The sequence below is a fragment of the Centruroides sculpturatus genome, unplaced genomic scaffold (genome assembly GCF_000671375.1).
Source record: "Centruroides sculpturatus isolate CEXI.00-Female unplaced genomic scaffold, Cexi_2.0 scaffold572, whole genome shotgun sequence".
NCBI lineage: Eukaryota > Metazoa > Arthropoda > Arachnida > Scorpiones > Buthidae > Centruroides > Centruroides sculpturatus.
This window is the reverse complement of record NW_019386150.1, coordinates 111322-130548: the sequence shown is the minus strand read 5'-3', so window position 1 is coordinate 130548 and position 19227 is coordinate 111322. Positions and strand designations below refer to the sequence as shown.

Genomic DNA, 19227 nt, shown 5'->3' with positions numbered 1-19227 from the left:
TGCTGTTGGATTAGATCATGTTTCAACAAGCTAAATAAGTATGTTGCTGGCCATCTAATGCCACACTCAGTTTATATCCAGCATTCGAACGCTACTGTGCTTGTATTTTTATTTCTGGAATATGGCTCGCAGAGGTTGTGTAATTTCTCTCGACAGCTTCTGTTATGTTTGTGGTGAATACACAGTGAAAAATCAATATCCCCTTTATCTGATCCCTTCTTTTTGGAAACAATGGGAGAAAAGGAAAAAAAAGCATGGGACTCTTTTAAGAATGCAGTGCATAAGTTTTTGGGGAATACTAAGGACCCTGACTACAAAACCATTGTACAATGCATGTTGTCAGCGTATGAAGCTTCAAGGATGCAAAATGAGCTTAAAAGTTCATTTCTTACATTCCCGTTTTGACTATTTTCCTGAAAACTTGGGAGCCTACAGTGAAGAACAGGGTGAAAGATTTCACCAGGATGTCCGTGATATTGAGAGATGTTATCAAGGAAAATGGTATGTCAATATGTTAGTTGACTACTGTTGGATGCTCAGTCGAGAAACCAGAGAAGGAAATTGGAAACGAGTTTGGAGAAGCATCAAAGAGAAGAAGAAAAGGTGTCATAAGAAAATATAATATATTTAGTTCATTGTAATAAATAAGAGTTTTTATCAAATATTTGTTTTTATTTTGCAAAAAACCTATACATGATGGAATGTTACGGAAGTCATTTTTAGAATCTCCAATCTTTAAAATATATAATTCAGCAAAAATATCCCATGCAGCCGGAAAAAAGTTTTTTTTTGCAGACCTGTATTACTGGCACGATTTCAAAAATACCAGAATCTTTAAATTGTGTACAGTAGAGGAATAAAGAATTTTTTAAAAATATGTTAGATTGGTCATTTAGGGGTGATAAATCCATATGTAAGATAATCTTTGTAGTTATATAGCTGATCTTAACCATTTTCACCAGGTGCAAGAATTAGGTCCTCCCTCTTCTGAGGCTAATTAGAGAATTTTTAGATGGGTCTAAAAATATGTTCGATTTCCCACAAAAACCCACATCTAAAATAGTACAGTAGAAACCAAGTTCTTCAGGGTAATCCTTAACCCTCTCTCTCTCCCCACAGGGGGAATTTCTTAGTGTGCATTTTCATGGCATACCTAATTGTGTACCAAATTTCAACTTTCAACTCCTAACCATTTGGGCTCTGTGCTTATCATTATCATTATCATTATTAACCCATCTCGATTATATTATAAGATACATTGTGTAACATTCAATGAAACTATTTCATATTTCAAAATTACTTTGGGAAAATTTTATCATAAATATTGTTCTTTAAAAACAGAAGGCAAGAATTGTTCATACTATTCAAGATTATGAATTTTAAAAAAAATCAAATTTTGTTAAATATCTGAATTTTCCAAATATACATTTGAGTTATTTTATAAAATATGTGGAAATTGCTAAATTTTCTATCTTATTATCTTAAACAAACTTCATAAAGTAACATATGCATTGATTTTAATAAACTTCATGAACACATGCTTTGAATTAAGTAAATCTCTATATTAAATAATTATCTCAAACTACCAATTGGCGGAGATATATGAGGCTTATCAAACTGTATTGGAGCATTAGAAAATCACAGTCATATACAAAAATAGGACTAATTTTATTCATAGAATACATTTCAGTCTTCATTAAACCTTCTTCAGCCACTATTACATAAACACAGATACATAAGTTTTTTGCAATTGTAGGTATCTGTGTTTATGTAATAGTGACTGAAGAGGGTTGAGTGAAAACCAAAATGCATTCCATAAATAAAATTAGCATTTTTTGATGTGAGCTGGTGTGGCTGTCTACCATGCTTGTTTTTGTATTATATATAGTTGTATATAGAATAGGAACTCCTTTCTTCTTTCTTGTAATTCTTCTTCCTTCTGTCTTCAACCCTTTCCTGTCACATGACAGGAGCCTATTAATTATTACAGTTTGTGGGTTCTGATTGGCCAGAATAAAAAAAAGGAAAAGAAAGGGTCCTGCCTGAGGGAGACGTGGGAAAACAGGAGTTAAGGAGAGTCACATTTTGGGTTGCCACCAACAAGAGAGGAGGTCTAGTGAGGGAGACCGAGCTGGTTGAGAAGCAACCAGAACTCTGAGGCCTAGAGAGATAGGAAAGCAGAGATCATCAGTGTAGACCACGTGTAAACAATGACACCAAGCTAAGTGGCATCATCAGACAGAAATAAGTAAGTGAATTCTCCCATCCAAGCCAAAGGAAACCTTCCTCAGCAATATTTAATGATAACATGTTATCATTAATCCGTTGTAAATGGATTGAACATCTACCATCCATATGGCGATCATCATCCATATTATTTTTGTTATCAGGACCCCAATCTAAGATACCAGTATACTCTCTAACCAGTCTTCATTCTTCTCTTTCTATCTAGTTTTTAAGTAGTGATAGTCTATAGTGATTAGTCTTAGTTTTAAGCTGAATTGTGTAATAATTAATTGTCGTGGGAAGATCGAGCAATAGTGGGAAATTACTGTAATTACATTTTTGTTCTCTATAGCAGGCAGAATAATATCTGTTTTCTTTATTTGATTAAAAGAAACGCAATTCGACTGGTATTTGTCTTGTCTCATTTGTAATGCATTTCTCACCTTTCACATCAGATTTACTGATGCTCCAATACAGTTTGATAAGGCTTGTATATTTCCACTAATTACTAGTAGTATGAGATAATTATTTAAGTCGTTAGAGGTAAGAAGCTTACAACTATACTCTCTACATTAACCTGATGTTGACATATGACATTTTAATTATCACTATTAATTACAAATTATTCAAAACCTACAATAATCTAACCCAAAATGTTACTACATAAGAATAGAAATGAATTGCTGCATTGCTGCAATTATTTCTGATATATACATGACAGTTTTAACTTTTTAAAGTTTTTATAAATAAATAGTTAATTTACTTTTTATTCTTTAGGGCGTCGCATAGGGCAAGTTCGTCCTTATTTGTTACGTAAAGGTCCAGTTTCTGGAATAAATTCTAGTTTTAAAAGAAGAAGCTTAAAACTAAAAAAAACAGGTGATAGAAAAAATAGAGGTCGTTCTTCTACATTTGCTGAAGATGATGAAGAAGGAGGTTTGTACTTTCCAACTAGTTGGTATTCAATTTAATATTTAAATTATTTATTATAGTTAATAATATAATTTAGGATTGAGACGAACAGAGAGCATACATTCTCGGCGGAAAGTTAGTGCTATATCAGATCGTAGCGATACTAGTGAACGAGCAGATGTAAGTGGAGATGAATCTCCAGGTGTACTAAGTGATGACCAACCACCAGAAAGTCCTGTTGATTTAATAGATGCAAATGGATCAATTGGAAAAAATTTTCCATGGCTTAAAGTATTAATTAATATAAACTTTATCTATATATTTATAGAGTATTTCTTTTAAACATTTTGTTATTATTTTAGGTTGTGGTGCAGTTATTAGAAACTTTAAATTTTTCTTGTCATCATCAACATCATTGTAATTTAAACTGTCATTATCGTCAAATACGAGCCTGTAATAGACTCTCAAAGGCATTGTGCAAGGTAAATCTTTTGGCTTGGTTAATTTAAATTATGTTATATTATCATAAATTATTATTAGGTCTATGGAGAAGAATTTAATTTTTCACAAAGTACTGAAAAACAACATTCTGATAAAGAAGAAATAAAAAAAGAAAAGAAATTAAAAAAAGTATGTTATTTCTTTGTTTTCATTATCACAATAACATTTTTAATATTTAAGCAACTATTTGTTACAGATTATAACAGCTCCTAGTTCTCCTTTGAAAAGAAAAGCTAGCATACCTCATAATCTTGACAAATTAGAACATGCTATGGATATACCATATCTACCTTCTCGTTCTTTACATAGCAGTACTACTCATTTAGCTCATGACATTGAAGCATGCCTATATGCAGATAAAGGAACTCAGCAGAAAGTTGATACTAGTAGTAAGAAAAAACAAGAAAAAATTGAACAGGATCAAATATTGAAATATTTAAAGAGCCAGGTTTAATTTTTGATCATTTAGCAATAGAATATCAGCAGAAAAACTCTTAGAAATATTAAAATTATTTTTTAGGTAAGAGGACTTTTTCATTCTCCTCTGTCAATGTTAATTAAAGGAGCTGTGATTATGTCTGATGACATTTACAAAAGAACAATGTCCATTTCTTGGGAATTATTATTAGAAAGTAATCAACAATTAGCAAGTTCAGCAGGTATTATTTATTTAAGTTTTAATATTAAAAAATTTGAGATTAAATTAATTAATTAATTGTGTTAATTATTGTTCAATTATTTTATTATTAGCTGTCACATTCATTCTATCTTCTGTGAAATGTCCCGATATAGCTACAAAAATGATATATGATGAATTACATACTGAAGATCCAGAGCAACGAGTCAATTCCATTCTCAGGTATGTACAATACTTCTGCAGATTACACATTTCAGATCTGAAATAATCATTGACTTATTATATTATAGATTTCGATCCCTGTGGAAATTTCGTTATCAGTGTTGGCCTAACATGGAAGATGGTGCTCATTTAATTTTCAAAGTTTGTTTTCAAATATTTCTATAAAATTAGGAAATTTAAGTAAAAATTTTTTTAATGTTTAAACTATTATAATTAAGGTTCCTCCACCAGCTATAGAATTCACATCACCTTCTCCTAAAATAGCTATCGAATCACTTCCAGTTGCAGATCCTCCTTGGATGCCTCATGTAAAAGCTAAAGTAGAAGAAGTTACAATCAATCAAGAACAATCAGTAATTTATTTTAAAATAAATTTAATAATTTTATTTATTTAATTTATAATTAAATTTATATTGATATTATGAATAAAATTTTTAATGTTATAGCTGCAACGTTCTTTTGTAACTGCAACAAAAACGAGACGTAAACAACAAATGGAATTAGTGCATAATGCATTACAAGCAGAAGAAGAAAAGAAAAGAGCAAATAGAGAAAATTATCATATTACTTCAGTTCCAGTCTGCTATCATGCTGCTTATGAACCAGCACTGTTTCATACTGCTGAAGAACACGAGGATGGTAATTTTGCATTATACATATTAACTAACATCAGGAGCAGTTGCAGAGAGGGACAAACAAAGAACTTGTTTTCCCCTGGAATTGAGTATAATATTTTACAAATTATAATCATAGAAATGACTGAACTATATAACCTTACACTCTTGACCATAAAATGCTTTGATTCAATACTATTCTATGATCTAACAAGAATTAAATAAATAAATAAAAATATATTGATGTAATTATTTGTCTCCAAGCTTTGCTCTCCTCGAAAATTTTCTGCAAATGCTCATGACTAACATTGTAAAAAATTAATAATAATAAATAATTATAAATATAATATAATATAATAGTAAATTGTTATTGTTATGTGCTATATTAAAAGAATACAAATAAATATTTTTAAAATCTCAGATGTTGGAAATGAAGATAATCTAACTTTAGAAAGAACAATGTTGCATCACATGCAAATAGCACAACTTCTGTTTCCATCATGCTTATGTAATGCCTCAATCCATATTATAAATCTTTTAGAAGATGTACAAGTTTGTTCACAAGGATTTGCCGGTATGTATCAATTTATGAAATACATATTATTTTAAAAATCTCTAAATACAAATTTTAATTTTATAGTATATGAAGTAGCCTATCAAGTGATTTGGAATTGTCTTGTGGAAGATACTGCTCTGTTTTTAAGATTAATTCTTGAGAAATTAACCAGAGAGAAACCAGATACAATGATGCAAGTTATAAGAAGATTATTGCGTTATATTCCTAAATTACCGGCACAGGCTGCATATTATTTGTATAACTATTTAGTAAGTGTATATTAATTTTAAAAGTTCAATCTTCATTATATCTGTTTATGAAAAATTTAAATGATTTGTCAGAAATTTCTCATTTTAGTAAATTGTATTTATTCGAAATATACACCATAACTGCCATAAATGATCAGGCTAAATTTGGATATAATGATTATAAATTAGAAATTAATTTGGCACTAGAGTGAGGTCCGAGTCTTGCTTCGGGCTGGATGAAGAAGGAGGTTTGTACTTTCCAACTAGTTGGTATTCAATTTAATATTTAAATTATTTATTATAGTTAATAATATAATTTAGGATTGAGACGAACAGAGAGCATACATTCTCGGCGGAAAGTTAGTGCTATATCAGATCGTAGCGATACTAGTGAACGAGCAGATGTAAGTGGAGATGAATCTCCAGGTGTACTAAGTGATGACCAACCACCAGAAAGTCCTGTTGATTTAATAGATGCAAATGGATCAATTGGAAAAAATTTTCCATGGCTTAAAGTATTAATTAATATAAACTTTATCTATATATTTATAGAGTATTTCTTTTAAACATTTTGTTATTATTTTAGGTTGTGGTGCAGTTATTAGAAACTTTAAATTTTTCTTGTCATCATCAACATCATTGTAATTTAAACTGTCATTATCGTCAAATACGAGCCTGTAATAGACTCTCAAAGGCATTGTGCAAGGTAAATCTTTTGGCTTGGTTAATTTAAATTATGTTATATTATTATANTCAGAAATATTCTTTTAAGTTTATTTTACTAAGTTATCATCAAACAACATCAGTTTTAATCGATTAAATATTTTATTTTAGATTGGATTTATTATGTTTTATGTGCGAACAAGTATAGAATGCAGCCAAGAAATTATTTCTAATGCTTTATCTGTGCTTTGGTTGGTAAGTTTTTATTATTAAAATTTATTTTATAATTGTTTTTTCTATGTTATGTTTAAATTTTTTGGTATCTAAAACTGAGTATTTGATTGCATTAAAGGTTGTACCAAGTGTGCATGGATTATTTTTGAAGGACTTGAAACAAATACTACGCAAAGAACAATGTGATGTAAGCTAATTTAAATTTATCTTAACATTTATTTAAATTATATAAATATTTATTTTATTGTATTGTTTTTATTTGTAGTCAACATTATTGATAACAGCCAATATTCCAAGTGCAAAAAAAATTATTGTTCATGGCCCTGATGCTGGTGGTATCCCTTCACAATTTCCAGTTCATGAAGTAATTTATAAATTTTGAAATTATTGTTTGTCTTAAGAGATATTATAAATGTTTAATGTATTTTAATTTTAAATTTAGGATACACAGTTTTCTCACATTTTGCAAGACAGCTTAGATTTTTTTGGAATAGATGAAGCTCAACACAATTCATATTTCTTAGTGGACATGAAAACCAGTAATTATTTAATTTCATTTTTTGATGATAGAAATTATTTTAATAAATAAACTTATATTTTATAAACACTTAATTTAAAATTATCATATTATTTTTTTAACAAAGTAAATTTTTTTAAGTTTTAACAAAGTGTAACCAATTAATTTCTGAAAAAACATATTTTCAAATTGAAAACAAATAAAAAAAATGTATATTGAATAAGAAATGAAATAAGTTTACAACAAAAAACACCATGTATAATTGAAATTATCTTAACATCTTTTTTTAAGAGTCTATACTTTTATGAAATAAAGGATTATATTTTATTTTAATTAATATTTTGAGACAAAGCGCAATATTTTCGGCCCCCATATATTTCGGCCTGGTGGGGATATTTTCGGTAAAATATCCCCACCAGGGAAAAACATTTCCAAATCTGCATTTTCCAGCGCTTCTTCATTGTGGATAAAAAGCTAAAACACCCCAAGAAAGTTAGATGGTTATCAAGAAGATGTTTGTATATCGCTAGTTCCTATTTTAGAAAAATTTTATATTTTTTAATTGGAAATTTTTGTGTTTTTTTAAAAGGACTTTTTATCGTTTTGATGGCTAGTAGCCTAAAAAAAGGTCAGTCGCCAGGATTGTATTGTCTGAAACACAGAGCTAATAAATGGTGGTTCCTGTTTGGGTAAACTTTGTCTCAAAATATTAATTAAATTAAAAGAACTATCAGATGAAAAAAATTAATTATATTTTATATTAATAAACTTCTTAACTAGAGTAAATGTAAAATTTAAAGATTTCTAGCTTGTTCCAGCAACAATTTCTTTATTTATTGAATGTTTTCAACCATCTAAGTAGCCATCATCAGGATTGAACATGTAGTAGAATTCTTTTTAAATTTAAATTTTAACAAAAACATTTGATAAATAAAGAAATTATTGCTGGAATAGGCTAGAACTCTTTAAATATTATATATTATACATGCCAGTAAATTTATTCTTGCAGATCAAATGCATAGTTTAGACTCATATGTCAGAGACTATTATTTTTTCAAACGATCTCAATATGCACAATTATCACTTATTCATATGGATCCTGAAGTAGCTTTTGAAACTCTACAAAAACAAGCGTTCACTCAGCGTTTTCTTGAACTGGGAAAGGTAATATTTAATCAAAATTCAAAATTATTTTAAAATTTCTTACATTACAATATTGAAATAATTTAAAATTCTCTCAGGTTTTAATGAGCTTATCAATTTTAAAATCTCCAACACAAGTAACACAAAGAGTATTTTTTATGCATGAAGAATTGATGAAATTACCATCATTTCCAAGGAAGGCTTTAGAAGCTGATTTTTCATTATATAATGGACCTTTAGGAAAAGTATGTCAATAATAATAATAATAATAATAATAATAAGTTTTGTTTTGTTTAATTAAGTTAATTTAATTAAGTTAAATTTTTAGTTTTGTTTTGGTTGCTATGCCTTGACTCTGGTCCGGCATAGTACACAGCCACCGGTGTGTACCGAGTACAACCCACTAAACCCAACATAATAATAATAATAATAATAATTAAAACTCTAGTTTTTACAATGAAACAAACTAAAATTAAAAATAAAATCAAAACAATTGAAACATAATATTTCAGAAAGTGTGAATAAAGTACTTGCTATCTGTCTTGATTGATTTGTTTATATTTCATGCAAGCAGAGAGAGTTGATTCTTTATAGCACTTTTTTTGTAAAGTGATGATTTCGGTTTGCAATGACAGAACATTTTGCTTTTAATATATATTTCATTTGTAGGCATTTTTATGCATGAAATACAGCTAAAAAGGTAAAAAAAGGGGCTTTGTTTGGGGGGTCAAAAATAGATTAATCCATTTTATATTATTTCTTATGGGAAAATTTGTTTCAGTTTGAGAACAACTTTTAGGAACAAATTAAGTTCAAAAACCAAAGTTTGACTGTAATTTCTTTATTCCACTATTATCGTCTTTATTACACCTATGAAATGAAAAAATTTTCAAAATCTTAATCTTAAATAATAAAATTAGTAGACCATTTATCAAAATAAAACCAAATTTGAAAATAAAGGATATGGAATATCATATTTAATTATTCACAGGTTGCAGAAGGCAAGAAAAGAACACATATGATGTGAAATGCTAAAACATTATGTTATCAGTTTTCAATAGTCTATGTTCATATTAAAAAAGTTCTCATATTTTTCTTAAAATTAAATATAATTTGTATTTACTAATTTTTCTAACTAAAAGAACAATTACACTACACTATTACAACAAATTTATGATATGGTCTATAAGTTGAAAATATAAGATTTAAACAGATATAAAATTGATCTTTATACATAAAACAGATTGATTTTATGAATGTTTTAAAAGCATAACTACATTTATATCAAATTATTGTTTCATGTGAAATGCAAAAATTAAGAGTTCTGAACAGCAAACAAGTCCTTGATTAATGATTTTCAAAACATGCATATTTTTAAAATACCAATAAAAAGATTGCTATACAATTCTTTAATATACAAAGATTTAAAATATGCATTTATTTGGCAATTATTAGACTAGATTTGAGGTATAGTGGGGTACATTGACTTACAAGTTTAATTCATTCCATGACCGAACTCTTAACTCAAATTACTCACATGTCAAATCAATTTTCCCCACTGAAATGACATTAATCTGTTCCGGACCCCAAAACACCACGATTTTTTTGTTACATATTTTTAAATAAGAAAAATGTACTTATAACATTGGAAGAGTAATGAAAAGAACAAAATTATGGCAGTTTACCCATCTTTTTCTTAATCTATGGTTTGCTGTGGCATTCAATGCGCCAACTAGTGGTGGGGTATCGGAAGCTAGCTCGTAACGCAAATTTTAGCGCTCAACTCAAAGCAAAAAAAAAAAAAAAAAAAAAAAAAAAAAAAAAAAAAAAAAAAAAAAAAAAAAAAAAAAAAAAAAAAAAAAAAAAAAAAAAAAAAAAAAAAAAAAAAAAAAAAAAAAAAAAAAAAAAAAAAAAAAAAAAAAAAAAAAAAAAAAAAAAAAAAAAAAAAAAAAAAAAAAAAAAAAAAAAAAAAAAAAAAAAAAAAAAAAAAAAAAAAAAAAAAAAAAAAAAAAAAAAAAAAAAAAAAAAAAAAAAAAAAAAAAAAAAAAAAAAAAAAAAAAAAAAAAAAAAAAAAAAAAAAAAAAAAAAAAAAAAAAAAAAAAAAAAAAAAAAAAAAAAAAAAAAAAAAAAAAAAAAAAAAAAAAAAAAAAAAAAAAAAAAAAAAAAAAAAAAAAAAAAAAAAAAAAAAAAAAAAAAAAAAAAAAAAAAAAAAAAAAAAAAAAAAAAAAAAAAAAAAAAAAAAAAAAAAAAAAAAAAAAAAAAAAAAAAAAAAAAAAAAAAAAAAAAAAAAAAAAAAAAAAAAAAAAAAAAAAAAAAAAAAAAAAAAAAAAAAAAAAAAAAAAAAAAAAAAAAAAAAAAAAAAAAAAAAAAAAAAAAAAAAAAAAAAAAAAAAAAAAAAAAAAAAAAAAAAAAAAAAAAAAAAAAAAAAAAAAAAAAAAAAAAAAAAAAAAAAAAAAAAAAAAAAAAAAAAAAAAAAAAAAAAAAAAAAAAAAAAAAAAAAAAAAAAAAAAAAAAAAAAAAAAAAAAAAAAAAAAAAAAAAAAAAAAAAAAAAAAAAAAAAAAAAAAAAAAAAAAAAAAAAAAAAAAAAAAAAAAAAAAAAAAAAAAAAAAAAAAAAAAAAAAAAAAAAAAAAAAAAAAAAAAAAAAAAAAAAAAAAAAAAAAAAAAAAAAAAAAAAAAAAAAAAAAAAAAAAAAAAAAAAAAAAAAAAAAAAAAAAAAAAAAAAAAAAAAAAAAAAAAAAAAAAAAAAAAAAAAAAAAAAAAAAAAAAAAAAAAAAAAAAAAAAAAAAAAAAAAAANACAGCTGAGGCCAACAGGATCAATGATCTCTACAATGACACCCTTGCACGTCATTTCCAATAGGTGTTGAAGAAAAGAGAGAAACAGACCACCTTGGACATGTTTCTCATGTCCAAGGTGGTCTGTTTCTCTCTCATGTCCAAGAAGCCAGCTGCCAAAAAACGAAGGATGGAACAAGAGGAGTTGACCCTGCAAGCTCTGGTAGCCTCTCCTGAATCTGACTCCGATTAAAAAACAATAAATAGAGACCTGCTGCAATGTGTAAAAAGTCTGTATCTGTATGAATGTGTGAAAAAAGTGTTCCACCACCTCCTCCTCACAACATCTGACTACCCGGCATAATTGGTGACTGCTCCATTTTCATTTTTTTTATGGTACAGTATAGTTATTTTATGCTGCAGAACGAATTATATGTTTTAACATGTATTTCTATGGGAAAATACATTTCGTATAATGGACTTTTCACTTAATGGACGTGCGCCTGGAATGGATTAAGTACGTTATATGAGGCACCACTGTATCTGTAGGATAAATAAGTTATTTAGCAAACAATAAACTTCAGTTATAGGCTTAATAAAATTCTTATATTTTTATATATTCATGAAATATAAATCATATCTTGGCTTTTTTTTTTTAGACTATTCTTAAAGCGATACTACCATTTTATTTGAAACATCTACAGATTTTAACCACTAATTTATGTAGCTAAAATTAGTTTTAACTAATGTTAAAAGTTAAAACTAGTTTTGTCTAAAGTCAAAACATATACAGCAGTAAATTAACTAGACAAAACCGATTTTGTCTAGTTAAAACTAGAATTTACTGCTAGTCAAAAATGAATTTGAGTTAAAACTAGTTTTAACTAGACAAAACGGGTTTTAACAAATACATTCAGTATAAACTAGTTTCAACTAGTTAAAACGCGTTCTAACTAAAAACGGGTTTTGACTGTAACACATATATAGAGATATTTTTTGAAGGGGGAAATGGTCTTCACAATTTGAAATCGATCGAACACACTGTACGCGAATGCTCGTGTAAACGCGCACTATCTATCGTAGGATAAATGTACTTTGCGGGAGTGTATTAAAAAATTAAAAAAACTTTCCAAAGCTTTATGGCAATCGTACTATGCCACAAACCTTTGCTAGAGTATGTTAAACAACTTCCCAAAGTTTCACGGCAATTGAATAAACGGTGTGGTAATGCATGAAGGACACACACGCACACACACAGACAGACATACATTCATTTTTATATATATAGATTAGTATTATTAGAATATATTATTAGTATATCTGAAGTGCAGAGCTCCCGTTGGGATTCGGCTNAATTTTAATATGAGATGCGCCTAACACCTCACTCTAGTGCCAAATTTATTTCTAATTTATAATCATTATATCCAAATTTAGCATGATCATTTACAGCAGTTGTGGATGTATATTTGCTTAATATCAGGTTTCGTTTGATGTGTATATTTGTATTTATTCGACTTACAAGACAGAAAAAGTAAATTTACTCTGATAACTAAATGTTTTAAAATATAAATACTAAAGGTAAAAATTATTTGAAAGGAAATTGACTTCAGAAATATTCTTTTAAGTTTATTTTACTAAGTTATCATCAAACAACATCAGTTTTAATCGATTAAATATTTTATTTTAGATTGGATTTATTATGTTTTATGTGCGAACAAGTATAGAATGCAGCCAAGAAATTATTTCTAATGCTTTATCTGTGCTTTGGTTGGTAAGTTTTTATTATTAAAATTTATTTTATAATTGTTTTTTCTATGTTATGTTTAAATTTTTTGGTATCTAAAACTGAGTATTTGATTGCATTAAAGGTTGTACCAAGTGTGCATGGATTATTTTTGAAGGACTTGAAACAAATACTACGCAAAGAACAATGTGATGTAAGCTAATTTAAATTTATCTTAACATTTATTTAAATTATATAAATATTTATTTTATTGTATTGTTTTTATTTGTAGTCAACATTATTGATAACAGCCAATATTCCAAGTGCAAAAAAAATTATTGTTCATGGCCCTGATGCTGGTGGTATCCCTTCACAATTTCCAGTTCATGAAGTAATTTATAAATTTTGAAATTATTGTTTGTCTTAAGAGATATTATAAATGTTTAATGTATTTTAATTTTAAATTTAGGATACACAGTTTTCTCACATTTTGCAAGACAGCTTAGATTTTTTTGGAATAGATGAAGCTCAACACAATTCATATTTCTTAGTGGACATGAAAACCAGTAATTATTTAATTTCATTTTTTGATGATAGAAATTATTTTAATAAATAAACTTATATTTTATAAACACTTAATTTAAAATTATCATATTATTTTTTTAACAAAGTAAATTTTTTTAAGTTTTAACAAAGTGTAACCAATTAATTTCTGAAAAAACATATTTTCAAATTGAAAACAAATAAAAAAAATGTATATTGAATAAGAAATGAAATAAGTTTACAACAAAAAACACCATGTATAATTGAAATTATCTTAACATCTTTTTTTAAGAGTCTATACTTTTATGAAATAAAGGATTATATTTTATTTTAATTAATATTTTGAGACAAAGCGCAATATTTTCGGCCCCCATATATTTCGGCCTGGTGGGGATATTTTCGGTAAAATATCCCCACCAGGGAAAAACATTTCCAAATCTGCATTTTCCAGCGCTTCTTCATTGTGGATAAAAAGCTAAAACACCCCAAGAAAGTTAGATGGTTATCAAGAAGATGTTTGTATATCGCTAGTTCCTATTTTAGAAAAATTTTATATTTTTTAATTGGAAATTTTTGTGTTTTTTTAAAAGGACTTTTTATCGTTTTGATGGCTAGTAGCCTAAAAAAAGGTCAGTCGCCAGGATTGTATTGTCTGAAACACAGAGCTAATAAATGGTGGTTCCTGTTTGGGTAAACTTTGTCTCAAAATATTAATTAAATTAAAAGAACTATCAGATGAAAAAAATTAATTATATTTTATATTAATAAACTTCTTAACTAGAGTAAATGTAAAATTTAAAGATTTCTAGCTTGTTCCAGCAACAATTTCTTTATTTATTGAATGTTTTCAACCATCTAAGTAGCCATCATCAGGATTGAACATGTAGTAGAATTCTTTTTAAATTTAAATTTTAACAAAAACATTTGATAAATAAAGAAATTATTGCTGGAATAGGCTAGAACTCTTTAAATATTATATATTATACATGCCAGTAAATTTATTCTTGCAGATCAAATGCATAGTTTAGACTCATATGTCAGAGACTATTATTTTTTCAAACGATCTCAATATGCACAATTATCACTTATTCATATGGATCCTGAAGTAGCTTTTGAAACTCTACAAAAACAAGCGTTCACTCAGCGTTTTCTTGAACTGGGAAAGGTAATATTTAATCAAAATTCAAAATTATTTTAAAATTTCTTACATTACAATATTGAAATAATTTAAAATTCTCTCAGGTTTTAATGAGCTTATCAATTTTAAAATCTCCAACACAAGTAACACAAAGAGTATTTTTTATGCATGAAGAATTGATGAAATTACCATCATTTCCAAGGAAGGCTTTAGAAGCTGATTTTTCATTATATAATGGACCTTTAGGAAAAGTATGTCAATAATAATAATAATAATAATAATAATAAGTTTTGTTTTGTTTAATTAAGTTAATTTAATTAAGTTAAATTTTTAGTTTTGTTTTGGTTGCTATGCCTTGACTCTGGTCCGGCATAGTACACAGCCACCGGTGTGTACCGAGTACAACCCACTAAACCCAACATAATAATAATAATAATAATAATTAAAACTCTAGTTTTTACAATGAAACAAACTAAAATTAAAAATAAAATCAAAACAATTGAAACATAATATTTCAGAAAGTGTGAATAAAGTACTTGCTATCTGTCTTGATTGATTTGTTTATATTTCATGCAAGCAGAGAGAGTTGATTCTTTATAGCACTTTTTTTGTAAAGTGATGATTTCGGTTTGCAATGACAGAACATTTTGCTTTTAATATATATTTCATTTGTAGGCATTTTTATGCATGAAATACAGCTAAAAAGGTAAAAAAAGGGGCTTTGTTTGGGGGGTCAAAAATAGATTAATCCATTTTATATTATTTCTTATGGGAAAATTTGTTTCAGTTTGAGAACAACTTTTAGGAACAAATTAAGTTCAAAAACCAAAGTTTGACTGTAATTTCTTTATTCCACTATTATCGTCTTTATTACACCTATGAAATGAAAAAATTTTCAAAATCTTAATCTTAAATAATAAAATTAGTAGACCATTTATCAAAATAAAACCAAATTTGAAAATAAAGGATATGGAATATCATATTTAATTATTCACAGGTTGCAGAAGGCAAGAAAAGAACACATATGATGTGAAATGCTAAAACATTATGTTATCAGTTTTCAATAGTCTATGTTCATATTAAAAAAGTTCTCATATTTTTCTTAAAATTAAATATAATTTGTATTTACTAATTTTTCTAACTAAAAGAACAATTACACTACACTATTACAACAAATTTATGATATGGTCTATAAGTTGAAAATATAAGATTTAAACAGATATAAAATTGATCTTTATACATAAAACAGATTGATTTTATGAATGTTTTAAAAGCATAACTACATTTATATCAAATTATTGTTTCATGTGAAATGCAAAAATTAAGAGTTCTGAACAGCAAACAAGTCCTTGATTAATGATTTTCAAAACATGCATATTTTTAAAATACCAATAAAAAGATTGCTATACAATTCTTTAATATACAAAGATTTAAAATATGCATTTATTTGGCAATTATTAGACTAGATTTGAGGTATAGTGGGGTACATTGACTTACAAGTTTAATTCATTCCATGACCGAACTCTTAACTCAAATTACTCACATGTCAAATCAATTTTCCCCACTGAAATGACATTAATCTGTTCCGGACCCCAAAACACCACGATTTTTTTGTTACATATTTTTAAATAAGAAAAATGTACTTATAACATTGGAAGAGTAATGAAAAGAACAAAATTATGGCAGTTTACCCATCTTTTTCTTAATCTATGGTTTGCTGTGGCATTCAATGCGCCAACTAGTGGTGGGGTATCGGAAGCTAGCTCGTAACGCAAATTTTAGCGCTCAACTCAAAGCAAAAAAAAAAAAAAAAAAAAAAAAAAAAAAAAAAAAAAAAAAAAAAAAAAAAAAAAAAAAAAAAAAAAAAAAAAAAAAAAAAAAAAAAAAAAAAAAAAAAAAAAAAAAAAAAAAAAAAAAAAAAAAAAAAAAAAAAAAAAAAAAAAAAAAAAAAAAAAAAAAAAAAAAAAAAAAAAAAAAAAAAAAAAAAAAAAAAAAAAAAAAAAAAAAAAAAAAAAAAAAAAAAAAAAAAAAAAAAAAAAAAAAAAAAAAAAAAAAAAAAAAAAAAAAAAAAAAAAAAAAAAAAAAAAAAAAAAAAAAAAAAAAAAAAAAAAAAAAAAAAAAAAAAAAAAAAAAAAAAAAAAAAAAAAAAAAAAAAAAAAAAAAAAAAAAAAAAAAAAAAAAAAAAAAAAAAAAAAAAAAAAAAAAAAAAAAAAAAAAAAAAAAAAAAAAAAAAAAAAAAAAAAAAAAAAAAAAAAAAAAAAAAAAAAAAAAAAAAAAAAAAAAAAAAAAAAAAAAAAAAAAAAAAAAAAAAAAAAAAAAAAAAAAAAAAAAAAAAAAAAAAAAAAAAAAAAAAAAAAAAAAAAAAAAAAAAAAAAAAAAAAAAAAAAAAAAAAAAAAAAAAAAAAAAAAAAAAAAAAAAAAAAAAAAAAAAAAAAAAAAAAAAAAAAAAAAAAAAAAAAAAAAAAAAAAAAAAAAAAAAAAAAAAAAAAAAAAAAAAAAAAAAAAAAAAAAAAAAAAAAAAAAAAAAAAAAAAAAAAAAAAAAAAAAAAAAAAAAAAAAAAAAAAAAAAAAAAAAAAAAAAAAAAAAAAAAAAAAAAAAAAAAAAAAAAAAAAAAAAAAAAAAAAAAAAAAAAAAAAAAAAAAAAAAAAAAAAAAAAAAAAAAAAAAAAAAAAAAAAAAAAAAAAAAAAAAAAAAAAAAAAAAAAAAAAAAAAAAAAAAAAAAAAAAAAAAAAAAAAAAAAAAAAAAAAAAAAAAAAAAAAAAAAAAAAAAAAAAAAAAAAAAAAAAAAAAAAAAAAAAAAAAAAAAAAAAAAAAAAAAAAAAAAAAAAAAAAAAAAAAAAAAAAAAAAAAAAAAAAAAAAAAAAAAAAAAAAAAAAAAAAAAAAAAAAAAAAAAAAAAAAAAAAAAAAAAAAAAAAAAAAAAAAAAAAAAAAAAAAAAAAAAAAAAAAAAAAAAAAAAAAAAAAAAAAAAAAAAAAAAAAAAAAAAAAAAAAAAAAAAAAAAAAAAAAAAAAAAAAAAAAAAAAAAAAAAAAAAAAAAAAAAAAAAAAAAAAAAAAAAAAAAAAAAAAAAAAAAAAAAAAAAAAAAAAAAAAAAAAAAAAAAAAAAAAAAAAAAAAAAAAAAAAAAAAAAAAAAAAAAAAAAAAAAAAAAAAAAAAAAAAAAAAAAAAAAAAAAAAAAAAAAAAAAAAAAAAAAAAAAAAAAAAAAAAAAAAAAAAAAAAAAAAAAAAAAAAAAAAAAAAAAAAAAAAAAAAAAAAAAAAAAAAAAAAAAAAAAAAAAAAAAAAAAAAAAAAAAAAAAAAAAAAAAAAAAAAAAAAAAAAAAAAAAAAAAAAAAAAAAAAAAAAAAAAAAAAAAAAAAAAAAAAAAAAAAAAAAAAAAAAAAAAAAAAAAAAAAAAAAAAAAAAAAAAAAAAAAAAAAAAAAAAAAAAAAAAAAAAAAAAAAAAAAAAAAAAAAAAAAAAAAAAAAAAAAAAAAAAAAAAAAAAAAAAAAAAAAAAAAAAAAAAAAAAAAAAAAAAAAAAAAAAAAAAAAAAAAAAAAAAAAAAAAAAAAAAAAAAAAAAAAAAAAAAAAAAAAAAAAAAAAAAAAAAAAAAAAAAAAAAAAAAAAAAAAAAAAAAAAAAAAAAAAAAAAAAAAAAAAAAAAAAAAAAAAAAAAAAAAAAAAAAAAAAAAAAAAAAAAAAAAAAAAAAAAAAAAAAAAAAAAAAAAAAAAAAAAAAAAAAAAAAAAAAAAAAAAAAAAAAAAAAAAAAAAAAAAAAAAAAAAAAAAAAAAAAAAAAAAAAAAAAAAAAAAAAAAAAAAAAAAAAAAAAAAAAAAAAAAAAAAAAAAAAAAAAAAAAAAAAAAAAAAAAAAAAAAAAAAAAAAAAAAAAAAAAAAAAAAAAAAAAAAAAAAAAAAAAAAAAAAAAAAAAAAAAAAAAAAAAAAAAAAAAAAAAAAAAAAAAAAAAAAAAAAAAAAAAAAAAAAAAAAAAAAAAAAAAAAAAAAAAAAAAAAAAAAAAAAAAAAAAAAAAAAAAAAAAAAAAAAAAAAAAAAAAAAAAAAAAAAAAAAAAAAAAAAAAAAAAAAAAAAAAAAAAAAAAAAAAAAAAAAAAAAAAAAAAAAAAAAAAAAAAAAAAAAAAAAAAAAAAAAAAAAAAAAAAAAAAAAAAAAAAAAAAAAAAAAAAAAAAAAAAAAAAAAAAAAAAAAAAAAAAAAAAAAAAAAAAAAAAAAAAAAAAAAAAAAAAAAAAAAAAAAAAAAAAAAAAAAAAAAAAAAAAAAAAAAAAAAAAAAAAAAAAAAAAAAAAAAAAAAAAAAAAAAAAAAAAAAAAAAAAAAAAAAAAAAAAAAAAAAAAAAAAAAAAAAAAAAAAAAAAAAAAAAAAAAAAAAAAAAAAAAAAAAAAAAAAAAAAAAAAAAAAAAAAAAAAAAAAAAAAAAAAAAAAAAAAAAAAAAAAAAAAAAAAAAAAAAAAAAAAAAAAAAAAAAAAAAAAAAAAAAAAAAAAAAAAAAAAAAAAAAAAAAAAAAAAAAAAAAAAAAAAAAAAAAAAAAAAAAAAAAAAAAAAAAAAAAAAAAAAAAAAAAAAAAAAAAAAAAAAAAAAAA

General features: G+C 22.8%; 1 protein-coding gene across 1 annotated transcript in view; it reads left to right on the top strand.

The window, feature by feature from the left end:
• The window catches only part of LOC111613814 (protein unc-80 homolog), a 74597-nt gene that overhangs the window by 41890 nt on the left and 13480 nt on the right, over nucleotides 1-19227 (top strand). Inside the window, exons 24-47 of the mRNA XM_023355163.1 lie at nucleotides 3004-3162; nucleotides 3236-3429; nucleotides 3501-3620; nucleotides 3679-3768; nucleotides 3836-4087; nucleotides 4160-4298; nucleotides 4390-4498; nucleotides 4567-4639; nucleotides 4717-4851; nucleotides 4945-5137; nucleotides 5534-5686; nucleotides 5753-5937; nucleotides 6751-6834; nucleotides 6932-7000; nucleotides 7079-7177; nucleotides 7256-7352; nucleotides 8340-8494; nucleotides 8572-8718; nucleotides 12936-13019; nucleotides 13117-13185; nucleotides 13264-13362; nucleotides 13441-13537; nucleotides 14525-14679; nucleotides 14757-14903. Of these exons, the coding sequence (XP_023210931.1) occupies nucleotides 3004-3162; nucleotides 3236-3429; nucleotides 3501-3620; nucleotides 3679-3768; nucleotides 3836-4087; nucleotides 4160-4298; nucleotides 4390-4498; nucleotides 4567-4639; nucleotides 4717-4851; nucleotides 4945-5137; nucleotides 5534-5686; nucleotides 5753-5937; nucleotides 6751-6834; nucleotides 6932-7000; nucleotides 7079-7177; nucleotides 7256-7352; nucleotides 8340-8494; nucleotides 8572-8718; nucleotides 12936-13019; nucleotides 13117-13185; nucleotides 13264-13362; nucleotides 13441-13537; nucleotides 14525-14679; nucleotides 14757-14903 (3104 nt within the window). The remainder of the gene's footprint in view (nucleotides 1-3003; nucleotides 3163-3235; nucleotides 3430-3500; nucleotides 3621-3678; nucleotides 3769-3835; nucleotides 4088-4159; nucleotides 4299-4389; nucleotides 4499-4566; nucleotides 4640-4716; nucleotides 4852-4944; nucleotides 5138-5533; nucleotides 5687-5752; nucleotides 5938-6750; nucleotides 6835-6931; nucleotides 7001-7078; nucleotides 7178-7255; nucleotides 7353-8339; nucleotides 8495-8571; nucleotides 8719-12935; nucleotides 13020-13116; nucleotides 13186-13263; nucleotides 13363-13440; nucleotides 13538-14524; nucleotides 14680-14756; nucleotides 14904-19227) is intronic.